At 41.4% G+C, this 15,123-nt stretch overlaps 1 protein-coding gene across 2 annotated transcripts in view; it reads right to left on the reverse strand.

The window, feature by feature from the left end:
• The window catches only part of ABCA4 (ATP binding cassette subfamily A member 4), a 203,038-nt gene that overhangs the window by 13,119 nt on the left and 174,796 nt on the right, over positions 1-15,123 (reverse strand). For both annotated transcript variants that reach the window (XM_056819098.1, XM_056819097.1), the window contains 5 exons: positions 9,221-9,344; positions 8,320-8,449; positions 5,271-5,391; positions 2,320-2,382; positions 154-260 (listed from right to left, as the gene is read on the reverse strand). In XM_056819098.1, coding sequence (XP_056675076.1) covers positions 154-260; positions 2,320-2,382; positions 5,271-5,391; positions 8,320-8,449; positions 9,221-9,344 — 545 coding nt within the window. The remainder of the gene's footprint in view (positions 1-153; positions 261-2,319; positions 2,383-5,270; positions 5,392-8,319; positions 8,450-9,220; positions 9,345-15,123) is intronic.

Below are 15,123 nucleotides of genomic sequence, written 5' to 3' on the forward strand. Positions count from 1 at the left end.
GTTTCTCTGGACCTGATAGTGGTGGATACTGGATTCGTCTGGCAGGGACCATTCATAACAATTTCCCTAAACTGGTGACTTAGGCATGGCCAAGGACTAGTTTTTGTGACACAGGTGGAGTCAGGGCATTGGCCCACAAAGCAAGGCACTCACCTATTTCCTGCCACAATGGCATCTCCTGATGTCACTGAGATGTCTCCAGTGAGCATCTTGAATGTGGTTGTCTTGCCAGCACCATTCACTCCCAGGAGACCAAAGCACTGAAAAAGAAGAAGATAAATAGCTGGACTGGAAGGAATGTTTCTTTTTTCTTCTGTCTGCCATTTTGGAACGTTGAGGGTTTATAGTGATGACAACATAGATATTCACAGACTCCTTAATCAGGGTTGGTCCTAGACCAAACTGTGAAATAGTACACTCCAACTTCCTGGGATTAGAGGGGGCCCTTTTCCTCCTTTCTTATCACTCATCTCAGGATCCCAGAGTCCTCAACATGCCCCTTCTCTACCATTATCCTTTCAGTGGGGCTTCCCACCTGAGTCCCAAAGGGCAGCATTTAAGGTTCAGACCCATTCCTTTTCCCCTATTCTATGTTTCATCCACTCAGTCATGTTCTCTGAGAACATGATATTAATTATTAATATTATTTTATTGTTATTAAATTAATAACCTATTTCTGGCTAAAGTGATAATGACTGATAATGGCTTGCCATTATCCTTTTCAGGTTATAGAATTGCATTGTTGCTAGAGTTTTCAATCTCCATTCAAATGATTAAAAGCCTTATATAGATTAGACAGTTAATAATAGCTTGTTGAATAAATGAATTAAATAAATGATTCGAACACTTGGAGAGGCCTGTGTTATAGATGACTTATGGGCCAGAGGAATTTTTCTTTACTGTTCAAATCATAGAATATAAATGTCTATCTGTTATAATAATGCATTTAAAGTGCTTTGCAAGTTTTATTATATAAATGTCAATTACTATTATGATCATTATTATGTACCCAAGGGCATTCAGTTAACAGGTATTTATTTAGGAATTTACTAAGTACTAGGCTTTGTGCTAAGCCTGGGGATATAAAGGGGAAAAAACCCCAACTTTGTTTCTAATCTCTCTCTAATAAGAAGGTGGTGCCAGGGTCACACAACACACAGTTTCTATGCATTTTAGGGGCCCTTGAAAATGTGGGGATATGGAGGCAGCTGGGTAGCTCAGTGGATTGAGAGCCAGGCCCTAGGCTCAAATCTGGCCTCAAACACTTCCTAGCTGTGTGACCCTGGGCAAGTCACTTAACCCCCATTGCCCAGTCCTTACTATAATTCTGCCTTGTATTGGTTCTAAGGCAGAAGGTAAGGGTTTAAGAAAAAAAAAAAGTGGGAATATGCCAAATTTGCTTCTGATAACACCACCTCCTAGCCTGCTAAAGGCCCAGCAGCTTTGCAAATAAACTAAATTAACAAAAATAAAATAGACAACACTGGTTTCAGAGATATTTTCCAAGCCTGCTTCAATCGCTAAAAGTCTAGTTTCCAACCAGTTCCTTTATCTTCCCCCCCCCCATCTTCTCTTCCTCCTACCCACAACAGATTTTCAGTCGATGTTTGCTGGCTGAAAGATAGGTAGAGGGGGCAGCTGGGTAGCTCAGTAGATTGAGAGCCAGGCCTAGAGATGGGAGGTCCTAGGTTCAAATCTGGCCTCAGACACTTCCCAGCTGTGTGACCCTGGGCAAGTCACTTGACCCCCATTGCCTAGCCCTTACCACTCTTCTGCCTTGGAGCCAATAAACAGTATTGACTCCAAGATGGAAGGTAAGGGTTAAAAAAAAAAAAGAAAGATAGGTAGAGGTCAGTCCCTTTCAAAAGGAAGCTCCTAATTCTGGCTAATAGATTTCAGGCCTCCCTATGGCCAGTAGGATAAAATAGAAAGTCCTTTCCTTGGATTTTAAGGCCCTTCTCAACCTGACCCTAACCTATCTTTCCTGACTCATTATATTATATTTTTCTTCCCATATTTTGCAGTCCAGCAAAACTGGACTTGTGTCTATTCTTTCTGTCTGTATTTAATACTCCATTTCCCATCTCTGTGTTTTGGTCATTGTTCTCAGTCATTCTCCAGGCCTAGGATGTACCCCATCCTCACTTCTGCTTTTAGAATTCCCTCTTTCTTCAAGATACAGCTCAGGTACTACCTTCTACAACAGAATGGTCTCAGGGAGGTGAGTCAGTGAATTCATATTATTTTAAGGCCTCAGACTGATTTTTGATGGCTCTGGCTTCATGGACCTGAACTACACAAAACTTAATACATACAGACCTCTCCAGGGCGAACCCCAATACACAGCCTGTCCACTGCTGGGCTTGTGGTGCCTGAATAAATCTGGGGGAAAAAAACAAACATGAGAAGTTACTTATTATGATAGCAGATAGTCTACTGCTCTCAACACCAGGGTAGGATGCTAGCAGAAATAGCCACTATCTTAATGCTTAGTCAAAACTCTGATGCCTTTGGGGTGAAATAGGTGTGATGGGAATGTTTCTCACCACCAAGAAATGTAGCTAGTTCTTCTATCATGGTAGAGAACAAAGAGCACTGGAATCAGAAGACCTGGTTCAAATTACCTGTGTGACCCTGAACAAATCACTTAATCTCTCTAAGTCTCCCCTTACTCATCTGTAAAATGAGAAAGTTGGAGATTGGCTATCCAAGGTACCGCCCAGATGCCTAACGGAAACTTTTAATCTATAGTACAAATTCTGAATCATCTTTCAAAGATGTAACCATACCACTTTCCCTAAGGAAAACAAAACAGAATTACAATGCTGACAATCTATTGTAAAGAAACACATATATCTTTTTACACTATCATTCCACTCCTAAAAACCATCCCTTTGTTAAGCTTTTCTATACAAAGGACCTCGTTTTACATAACCAAAACATTCTAAGACACTTCTTGTAAATTGAAAATCATGCATGATAGCAAATTCCATTATTTAATAAGTATTTCTTATATGAACATATCTAGACACTTTATGACTATTCTTTGGCTTATCAGAGCTATCAGCATCATTACTCTTTGGGTAATGTACTTTGGGATCATTATTAATAACTAAACAGCATTAATGAAGCAAAGAGAAGTACTGCCATGATGCAGACACAATGTGTTATAAGTGAGAACTCTGAACAAAGATTGATGTGGAACTAATATTGTCAGAAAACAATGTAAGGATTCACACTAACTTCTCAGAGCAAAAATGAGCAATATTGGGGAAACTGCTGTGAGATTTTTAAACCACTTGGGGAAATGGCACAGATTTAGCCTGTAATTAAATGTTTTTATTTATTTTTCTGCCTTTATTTTTTTGACTGCCACTTGAAGATACCTGAATTCACATGTGTTGAATTGGAATAAAATGAGGTCCTGTTTTGAAGATATCAATATATTTTTATTCATCCAAACTAATATACTTTAGTATATTATTGCTATTGCTGCTAGAACAAAAAAGAAAATTTCTCACTTAGATTTTAAGGATCCTAATCACCTAAACTGAACATATCTTTCCTGACTCATTATATATGATTTCTCTTTCTACACTTTATGATCCAACAAAACTGGACTTCTTTCTGTTCCTCATATGTAATATTCCATATGCTGGTTCTTTATTTTTTTAAACCTTTGCCTTCTGTCTAAGAATCAATTCTGTGTATTGGTTCCAAGGTAGAAGAATAGTAAGGGCCAGGCAATGGGGGTTAAGTGACTTGCCCAGGGTCACACAGAGTTAAAGTGTCTGAGGTCAGATTTGAACCCAGGATTTCCCATCTCTAGGCCTAGCTCTCAATCCACTGAGTCACCTAGCTGCCTCCCTATCTCTGGTTTTTGGAATTGGTCATTCCCCATGCCTAGAAGGCTTCCTTCATCACCTTTGCTCCAAGGATTCTTTCTCCTTCAGGATACAGCTCAGGCGCCACTTCTACAAAGTCTCTCCTGATTCCCTCCATTGCTAGTGTCCCCCTTCCAAGACGACTTTATATTTAATATACTTATATATGTACATATTGTCTCCTCTCATATCATATAAGCTTCTTGAGGGAAGAGACTGCTTCCTTCTTTCTTTATGTCCCCAGCTCTGAGCATAGAGTCATGATAAGCATTAGGCAGCATCACCCTCATGCCATTTCAATAAATTCCCTTACAACAGAAAGGACTGCAAACACACTTCTTTCCAGCAATTTTCTCCACCACAAACTCCAAAATCAAAGGGGAAAACCTTCTGATGGTCTTCAATTGTACACCAGGCAGCAATCATCATTAACACAGAGAGCAGTGGTGGGTGAACATTAACAAAAAGAAAAAAGCAAAACTGACACTAGGAGTTCCTGAGAAATTATGGGAGATCTTGGGAAATGGGGTAGGTGATCCCAGGAGAAGCTAGGATGTCCAAGGCAGGAGGCTCAAGTTATGTTCCTGGGATGCCCGAGGCCACAAGGAGATAAGAAGACCAAAGGCCATCTGCTGTTTGACTAGACCAGGAGTCTAGAGTTTGCCTGTCTGTGTATTGACTGAGAAATGGCAAGAATGGGAGCAGAAAGTAGATGCTCATGAGAAATAAGTAAATTAAAATGCATAAATCATTTGTCCCATTTTTTCCCCTAAAATATATACCCTACAGTTTCATATATAACACTATTCCATTCTACAATCTATATGGAAATGTTCATTTTATTTGTTAAGTTTAGAATAAAAAATAAAAGCTAAACTAACACAAAGTATTTATTTACAAACAGAAATATGTATATATTTACATACATTTTATTTATACATGTTTATATATATGTATGCAAACATAGAAATGAAACCAGGGTGGTGTCATCAAAATATTTCATTAGGGAAAGAAATGTAGAGAGCACAATCACCCTTTCCTGCCCTCATTCTTGGGTAGGGTAGCCTCAATTAAGAGGAGGGCTTCCTGTCTTTTCAAATATGTCATATATTTGACCTCGGTTTCCTCATCTGGAAAATGAGGAAATTGAACTAGATCAGAGGATCTTAACTGGGGGGGGGGGTTCCCCAGAGTTATTGTCCCTCCCCAGATACACCAACCCTTCCCCTAGTTCTTGCTGCCCTTCCCCAACTGGCCCAGGTGCAAAAATCACTAGGTTCCACCTTGATTATATGGTGGCTCTACAAAGAGAGAGTAAATGAGAGACTCCTGCCCACCGCACATGGCCAAACATGTAAAAAGGCATTTGATTTCATGCCTTCTTACCTTGGTGAGCTCATGTAGCCTCAAGATATCTGTTTTATTGCTTCCACTAAGAATTCTTTGCCTTTCTTCAGCCACATCATCATCTTCATCAGAAATTGGCTGCTTAGGAGGCTCAGCAATCCTAGATGAATCAAATAGTTCACCCCTAAGAAACAGGCTAGATTATTATAGAAACACAAGTTTAGGGCTAGAAAGGGTTCTAGAGATTATGTATCCCAATCCTTTCATTTTTAGAGATAAGGGTGCAAATGGGCATCCTTTTTTGTATGGGGAATTAGGTTAAAATGTCTGAGGCAGCTAGGTGGCTTCATGGATATAGAGCCAGGCTTAGAGATGGGAGGTACTGGGTTCAAATCAGAACTCAAGACACCTTCTAGCTGTGTGACCTTGGGCAAGTCACTTAACCCCCATTGCCCAGCTCTTATCACTCTTCTGCCTTGGAAATGATGTGTAGTATGGATTCTAAGACAGAAGGAAAGGGTTTGTTTGTTTTTTAAATGTAATTGGGAAATATTTATGTAAATAAAAAGGCAGTGGAACATAGGTAATGTTAATATGGTTTTTTTAAGTCAATATGGAGCCCCAAAGATCTTTATATAAAGATATAAGGTATAAGGTGGTATAAGGGTTCCCTTTCTATTGAGTTTGACATTTTGACAACACAGGTCTTATGGTATCCTCTGTGCCAATCCTTCATATTTTGTCTCTTCAGTGTCCTTTTTAGCCCGAGCCCTCATCACCACAAACAGTATAGCTCAGTAGAAAGAGAGCTGAATCCTGGCCCTGCTCTTCTCTGTGTGACCTTGGACAACTCATTTAGTTTCTCTACACCTGAGTTTCCTCATCTGCAAAATGAGGAAATTGAACTAGAGCAGAGGATCTTAACTTGGAATCTGTCTTAAAATTTTTTTTGTTAGCTGTATTTCAGTGTAATTGGATTTTTCTGTAGTCCTATACATTTTATTTTATGCATTTAAAAATATAATTATGAAAAGGGGTCCATAAGTTTCACCAGACAGCCAAAGGGAGTCCTAACACAAAACGATTATGAATCCTTGAAACAGGGGATCTCTAAGTTCCCACTCATTTCTAAATCTATAATCTTAAAACATGCATGAATTACTGAACTAGTCTCTTAACGGGTGTCTCTGTTTCTAGAATCTCTCTCTCTCCCTCCCTCTCACCCTCCTTCCCTCCCTTCCCTCCCTTCCTTCCTTCCTTCCTTCCTTCCTTCCTTCCTTCCTTCCTTCCTTCCTTCCTTCCTTCCTTCCTTCCTTCCTTCCTTCCTTCCTTCCTTCCTTCTTACTTTTTGTCTTAGTAACAACTCTAAAGTAAAAAGCAGTAAGAGCTAGGCAATTGAGGTTAAGTGACTTGTCCAGGGTCACACAGATAGGAAGGGTCTGAGATCTAATTTTGACCCAGGTCCTCCCAGTCCCAGGCCTGACTTTCTATCCATTGTGCCACCTAGCGCTCCTTGGTATAGTAATTTTCTTTTTCTTTTTAAACCTTTACCTTCCATCTTAGAATCAATACTATCTATTGGTTGTAAGGTAAAAGAGCAGTCAAGGTTGGGCAATGGGGGTTAAATGACTTGCCCAGGGTCACACAGCTAGGACATGATTTCCTGTCTCTAGGCCTGGCTCTCTCAATCCCCTGACCCACCTGGCTACCCTCAATATAGTAATTTTCAAAAGAATTCTGCATCCATTATTTTACTTGAACCACAAGGCCACTTTGGGAAGAAGAAAACTAAAGTAATTAATGAATTCATTATCAATTAAAGCCCTCAAACCAGCTTATGCTTCACTTTAAAGGATGAAATACATGAGAAAGTAATACAGCAAAGCCTCAATGATTCATATATCCATATGTAAAATAATTTGGATGAGAGGTATTGTGGTTGAATGGATAGAGCTGACTATGGAGTCAGGAAGATAGGGGTTCAGGCTCCTGACTAAGTAGCTGTGTGACCCTGAATCAATCACTTCTCCATGCCCCAGGAACGCTCTAAGATTTTGCATTTCAGAATAGCTGTTGATCTGCACTGGTAGACAGAATTTGCTCCCTGGGAATTTCTTACACCTGTCATAGTATTTAATCAATGGAAGCCAGATTAAGCATGGATATTAATCTGCTGTGCCCCCAAATGCTTGCATTACAATAAGCTGTGTCCTAAGGAGGACTCAGGAGCTGGACCATATGTCTTGGGGCAGAGACCTCCAGCTAATTAAGAAACCTGAACCAGCAGGTATGAGCATTTCTGGGAGATAAGGAAAAGGTCAGAAGTTATCGCCATGTGTCCTTCCTTCCACCTGGGCTCACAAACAGCCACAGCTTCAACTTCAACTCCTCTGCATCCTCTCTATTGCTTGCTCAGGGATTTCACTCTGTGTGTGTGTGTGTGTGTGTGTGTGTGTGTGTGTGTGTGTGTGTGTGTGTGTGTCCAGGAGGTTGGGGAGGGGAGAGAAGGAGAGGGAGAGACAGAGAGAGAGGGAGAGGGGGGATGGAGGAGGGAGAGAGAAAAACAGAGATAGAGACAGAGAGGAAGGGAGGGAGAGGGGGAGAGACAGAGAGAGAAAAAGAGAGTGAAACAGAGACAGAGATAGGGAGAGAGGAGGGAAGAGGAGTGAAGGAGGGAGAGAGGGAGAGACAGAGAGGGAGGGAGGGAGGGAGGGAGAGGGGGAGGGGGGAAGAGAGGGAGATGGAGTGAGAGGAAGATGGAGGGGGAGGGAGAAAGGAAGAGAGAAAGACAGAGACAGAGACACAGGTAGCAGCATGGCAATCACGGAAACTCAACCAGCTTGCTTATAGAATTGGATTGAATGGTGGAAAGAGCTGAACTTGGTGTCGATCAGTTTGTCAATTAGCTATTGTGTCCCAGCCCCCCAACTCTACCAGAACGAGGAAGGCTTTTCTGTAATCAGTACAGACACGAATGGAAATGGAGCTTAGGAAGATGGTAGACCAAACCCCTGGAGACTATTACCCTCTCCTCCTCCCCCACCCCCTCCCCGCGGCCCCTGCTCCCTCCCCTTTCCCAACCAGGTACCATCTGGTAAGGAAGAAATGATGCTGAATGAGCAGGTTCATAGCGAAGTAGACGCCCCCTTCTACTGCCATGGCAACCAGGTTCTTCCCAATCAGGTCCCACTGGAAAGGATCCGAAGAATGCTCCTCACCTGCAAAAATTGCCAGGAAGAACAAAACCTGAGTTATAGCTTTGGGTGGATCGAATTCATTTTCATCGGCATTTCTTCAAACATCTACAATGAGCCCATCACAGTTTTAGGTAACGGGGAGGCAAAGGCAAAAATGAAATACTTCCTGCCCTCAAGGAGCTTGCATTCTGCTGGGGAAAACATGAGTGCAGGCAGGTAAATAGGTAAATGAAAAATATAGTTCAAAATAAATAGGATGGAGGCAGCTAGGTATCACGGTGGGTGGAGTGCCAGGCTTGAGTGAAGAGACAACCTAGGACTTTCTGACCCCAAGGTCCTCAATCTTGCAAGGTCCCCACTACTTTGCTCATTTTTGTTGCTGTTGAGTTGTCTCAGTTGTGCCGGACTCGTCACGATCCCCACTGGGGATTTTCTTGGCAGAGACATTAGCGCACTTTGCCATTTCCTTCTCCAGCTCATTTTACAGATGAGGAACTTGAGGCAAACAGGGTTAAGTGACTTGCCCAGGACCACACAGCCAGGAAGTATCGGAGGCCAGATTTGAGCTCTGGTTTTCCTGACTTTGGGTCTGGGCTCTATCCATTGCATCACCGCGGGTCCAACTTGAACATCAGAGTTGCTTATTAAATGTTCGTGACTTGAGCCCCATTCCTGGCAGACTGATTATCCACACATCTGAGCCTACACTCCCAAAACATGAGCTCCGTTTACAACATAGCCACAGAGCCCCATTCAAGATCTCCCTCCGCTGGCCCCAGGACGGCCACTTACCGAAGGCGGCGTAGACATCTGTCACCGCTTGGTTCACGGCTAAGTCGATGAGTCCCCGCCCCAGGCAGAAGTGAGGAAAAATGAGCAGCGCCTTCCTCAGCATGGCACTGAATTTGAGCAATGTCTGAAACAGAGAAGTGGCAGCAACCCCAGTGAGGGCGCAGGATGCCCAGGGGGGCTCAGGGAAGCTGAAAGTTGTGCTCTCCAGGGCGCAGAGACACAGAACAAGTCAATAGAATAACCCCAGCTTGCGGGACGAAACTGGCTCATTTAAAAAAAAAAATTAAGGGGAACAGCTAAGTGATTTGGTGGATTGAGAGCCAGGCTTAGTGACAGGAGGTCCTGGGTTCAAATCCGACCTCAGACACTTCCTAGCAAGTTATTCAACCTCCATTGCCTAACCCTTACTGCTCTTCTGCTTTAAAACTAAAACTTAGTATTGATTCTAAGAGGGAAGGGAAGGGAAGGGTTTTTTTTTTTTAATTAAACTATATTTCAGTATAGAACCTCTGGCTTCTCAGTGATTGGCTGTTGCATGTGTGTGTGGTGGGGAACCACTGCTCCAAGAGTGATTATGGGGGTATCATAGTCAAGGGTGGCCACAATGAAAGATCTGTAGGACACAGTTAATCAGTTCATGAAATCCTTAAATACATGGGTTTCTTCAAGACTCACAGAGGAGGCAGGAAACAGTTGGGATATATTGCAAGTTCCTGAAAATAGGAATTGTTTATTGTATCTGTAATTTTGCATCAGAGAGTTAATAGTGCATGGGGGAAAATGAATTATTTTTAAATTTAATTTAATTTTTAAATATATATTTCTATTTTATTATGTTTTGCATCAGATAGTTCACAGTGCATGGGGGAAAGAGTTATTTTTATTTTAATTTATTTTATCTTTATATTATTTTATATTTTATTTTGCATCAGATAGTCCATAGTGCATGGGGGAGATTGTTTCTTCTAATTTTAATATATTTTATATTTTATTAGATTTTGTTTTGCATCAGATAGTTTTTTGTGAGATTATTTTTTGTTTAATCGAAATTTATTTTAATTTTAATATATATTTATATTGTATCATATGTTATTTTGCATCAGATAGCTCCTAGTGGGTGGGGGAGATTATTTTTTATTTAATTTTAATTTTTATATATGTTTATGTTTTATTATATCTTTTGATAGCAATAAGAATTGTAGTACAAAAGGGAGAAAAATTTGTTTTTCCAAAGAGTGACACTGCCATACACAGAGATGAAAGGGAAGTAAAGGAATAAGCATTTATATGGTGGCTACTATGTGCTAGGCACTTTACAATGATCTCATGTAATCTTTACCACAGCCCTGGGGGGTAGGTGATGCTCTTATTCCCATTTTACATTTGAAGAAACTGAGACAAACAGAAGTTAAGTGACTTGCCCAAGGTGACCTAGCTGGGAAGCATCTGAAGCTGGGTTTGAACTCAGGTCTTTCTGATTCCAGGCCTGATGCTCTATCCACTGAACTACCCTTTGTTCCCAGCTATGGCAGTTGTGAGAGAATAGATGCTGATGGACCCCAGCTTAGCTGTGCAGCCTCCATTGCCCTTAGCTCCAAGAGCAGGCTGGAGTTTCTACCCAAGGCAGCAAGATGCCCCCAACCCCACAGTACTCAAATGTACAGTTATCCCTTCCAGATGGTGACTTTCCCCATTGTGAATGGGCATAAGAAATCAAAAGGGAATTTTCTGGGAGTTTTGCAGAAGTCCCAGATGGTACAGGTCCTCCCAATTCCATCCCACTCCTGCCCATTTCTTGTTTCTTTAGCTGAAGCTGGGGCAGTGGGAGCAAAAAAGACTTGGGGAGCCTGGGTCAGTTTCAAAGACATAGCCTGGCTCCAGAATCATATCCCACCTCAGACACTTACTATCTGGGGTGCTCTGGGAAAGTCACTTATCTTGCCTAGACCTCAGTTTCCTGTAATGATGGAATAGAACTATTTCTAGACTACTGTCCTCTGATGAGACTTTGAGACATGAGGAGAAATTGCTAAAGCTGCTAAATAATTTGGAGGGGAGTAAGGCAGCTAGTGGCACATAGTGCAGAGAGAAGCTGGAGTCAGGGAGTCTTATCTTCATCATTTCTAATCTGGCCTCAGACTCTTACTGGCTTTCTTCTTTGGCATGTTTGATCAGGTGCATCACTTCATCCTGTTGGCCTCAGTTCCCTCACCTGTAAAATGAGCTGGAGAAGGAAATGGCAGGCCACTCCAGTGTTTCTGCCAAGAAAATCCCAAATGGGAGATGAAGAGTAGAACATGACTGAAAACAACTGACCAACACTAGGGCAGACCTGTGATTTCCTGGGCGCAGGGAGGACTGAGGGCCAAATGGGCAACTTCTCAGGAACTTATAGCCTGGGAGCACTGAGAAGGTAATAGTATGTGTCAAAGGTGTGACTTGAACCCATGCTAGCTCTCTAACCATTATCCCAGACTACCTCCCGGTTTGTATGGTTGAAAATAAATACAAAAATATTCACTCTTTTTGGGTTATAGAGCATGTCTATCCCAGGGGAATGGAGAAAAGGGGCTGCTAATGCTGCCCTAGGAGAAAGAGAGATGACAAGAATGAAACCCATCCATCTAGGTCCAGCTCAAACATTCTTCCTCCAGGAAGCTCCTAGGGCTCACACAAATCCCTCTGTCCTCTGTCCTCTGTCCTCATGGCACTTTGAAACTGGACCACTAACTTGGCACAACTCATTGACTGCCATGAGATATACACACATGGATTTAGAGCCAGAAGGAAGCTTCAGAGACCATCTAGTATAATTCCTTTGTTTTATAGGTGAAGAAACTGAGACCAGGATGGCGAAGCTCTTTGTCCAAGGTCACAAAGAATCTAAGGGACCAAAGCAGGCTCTGAACCCAGGTCTTCAAACTGCAGTCAGTGTGCTTTCCATACTGACCACTTTCTACACTGACTCCCTATTTAAATTTTCCTGCATCTGTTTTGTCTTCTTTATTGGACTATAAACCTCCTCACTCATCTTTCTTTTCTTTTCCTTTCCTTTTTTCCTTCCATTCTTCCTTCCTTTTTCTCTTTTTCTTTTTCCTTCCTTCCTTCCTTCCTTCCTTCCTTCCTTCCTTCCTTCCTTCCTTCCTCCCTCCCTCTGTTTTTCTTTCTTTCTTTCTTTCTTTCTTTCTTTCTTTCTTTCTTTCTTTCTTTCTTTCTTTCTTTCTTTCTTTCTTTCTTTCTTTCTTTCTTTCTTTCTTTCTTTCTTTCTTTCTTTCTTTCTTTCTTTCTTTCTTTCTTTCTTTCTTTCTTTCTTTCTTTCTTTCTTTCTTTCTTTCTTTCTTTCTTTCTTTCTTTCTTTCTTTCTTTCTTTCTTTCTTTCTTTCTTTCTTTCTTTCTTTCTTTCTTTCTTTCTTTCTCTTCCTTCCTTCCCTCTCTCCTCTTTTTTCTCTCCCTCCCTCTCTCTTCCTTCCTTTTTTCCTTTTTTTTAAACCCTTACCTTCTGTCCTAGTAATAACTCCAAGACAGAAGAGATGCAAGCATTAGGTGAAGGGGGTTAAGTGACTTGCCCAGGGATCACACAGCTAGAAAGTATCTCAGATCAGAATTTGAATTTGAAATCACATGCTCCTGATTCCAAGTCTGGCACTCTCTATCTAGCTACCTAGGTGCCCCACTAGTTAATATTTTTTGAGTTCAGAGCACCTAGTATTATGCTATGCTCACTGTAGACTCCTTTAGTTTTTTAAACCCTTACCTTACTAAGTAGCAGTTGCAAGGCAGAGGAGCAGTAAGGGCTAGGGTTAGATGACTTGCCCAGGGCCACACAGCTAGGAAGTGTCTAAGGTCAGTTTTGGACCCAGGACCTCCCATCTCTGGGACTGATTATCTATGGAGTCATCTAGCTTCCTCCAAAATGTATCCATTTTAAATCACTCCAAGTAATCTAAGAAAATAATTAACTTCGATTTCATTAGCATCACAGTTTCAGAATTGAATGCAATCCTTATTGTTCTTTGGTCATTTCAGTCATGTCTGACTCTTCATCCCCATTTGGGATTTTCTTGGCAAAGATACTAGAGTGGTTTGCCACTTTCTTTTCCAACTCATTTTACAGATGAGGAAACTGAGGCAAATAGGGTTAAGTGTCTCCCCCAGGGTCACATGGCTAGTAAGTATCTGAGGCCAGATTAAAACTCAGGTCTTCCTGACTCCAAACCTGGCTCTCTATCCACTGAATCACCCAGCTGCCCTGACCAGCTTGTTCTTTATAAATTGCAAAAATCTATTTTCAACTGTTTGGGGGGGTGGTTGTTCTTACCATTTCCATTGTTTTAGTTGTTTTGTGTATTTCTTTCTTATCTCTAGCTTATTTTTATTCCTCATTAGTTCCTGAAAGTCCTTCCATGGCTTTCTGTATATATCTGTCCTTCTTAAACCACAATAATATTTCATCACATTCCAGTATAGACTACTGATGCTTGTGGAATGGTTGGAGAGGAGCATTGATTGCAAAGTTGCAATGTGGGGGAAATTTTTCTTTGAGTTCATAGGACCTGGATCAACCCCGAGAAGGGCACCCTTGAGCTGCTCTAGGCATGGTGCCAAGTTGTCCGTATGATGTCTAAGTAACAGGTTCCCTTGGGACTTTTTAAGATATGAGCCTATTAGGGGGAAAAAATAAAGACCTTGTCCTTACTCATTGGAATTGAGTCCATCATCTGCCATCACAGGGTCTGTATTCTCACTCATCCCATTTCTGTAGCCTAGGTATGTAGTGAGCATTTTTATGTTGGTGACAAGACAGATGAGATTTTATTTCTTGCCTGGAGCCCATGAAAAGGCTGACAAGATCTTGGAAAGTGTCTGACTCAGAAGGCCCTTGGCTACAGGGGCGCCACACTGGATTACTCTTTGGTAATGTGGTTAAGGGCCAGGGGGAAACCTGGGAGTGTGACTTGAAGGTCTGTCAGAAATTATTATAAGGTTGACACTTAAGAGTCCCCAAGCCAGCTTCTCTGAAAAAGCTGCTTGTTCCAGGGTTCCAGGGAAACAACATTGGCACTGAAGTCCACAGACCAGAAAACCACCTTAGAGAATTGATTTGGCAAATTATAAAGACTTCAGATTTCTCATCAATGCAATGAACAGTCAGGAATCCAGAGGCGCCATGATGATACACATTTCCCACCTCCTGAGAGAACAGTGATGGATTCAGAATATAGAATGGAACATATTTCTTGGCCAATGAAGTCATTTTTTTTTCTCTTGGTTAAATATAGAGTTATAAGGGCCTTATTTTTCTTTCTTTCTTTCTTTCTTTCTTTCTTTCTTTCTTTCTTTCTTTCTTTCTTTCTTTCTTTCTTTCTTTCTTTCTTTCTTTCTTTCTTTCTTTCTTTCTTTCTTTCTTTCTTTCTTTCTTTCTTTCTTTCTTTCTTTCTTTCTTTCTTTCTTTCTTTCTTTCTTCCTTTCTTCCTTTCTTCCTTTCTTCCTTTCTTCCTTTCTTTCCTTCTTTCTTTCCTTCTTTCTTTCTTTCCTTCTTTCTTTCCTTCCTTCTTTCTTTCTCTTCCTTCCCTTCCTCCCTCCCTTTCTCCCTCTCCCTCTTCTTCTCCCTCTCTCTCCCTCCCCCCTCTCCTCTCTCTCTCTCTCTCTCTCTCTCTCTCTCTCTCTCTCTCTCTCTCTCTCTCTCTCCAGTTGGAGGGCAGAGAGGTAGTAGAAAGAAAATAGATTTTTATTTACCTAAAAAAATTAAATTTGAATTTAAAAATTCAATTGATTTGGAACCTAAGAGGATCTTGGGCTTGGGTTGGGTTGGATGGCATCCTTGACAGAATCCTGTATCAGAATTTAAAAATTCAATTGATTTGGAACCTAAGAGGATCTTGGGCTTGGGTTGGGTTGGATGG

This window comes from Monodelphis domestica, chromosome 2 (assembly GCF_027887165.1).
Source record: "Monodelphis domestica isolate mMonDom1 chromosome 2, mMonDom1.pri, whole genome shotgun sequence".
NCBI lineage: Eukaryota > Metazoa > Chordata > Mammalia > Didelphimorphia > Didelphidae > Monodelphis > Monodelphis domestica.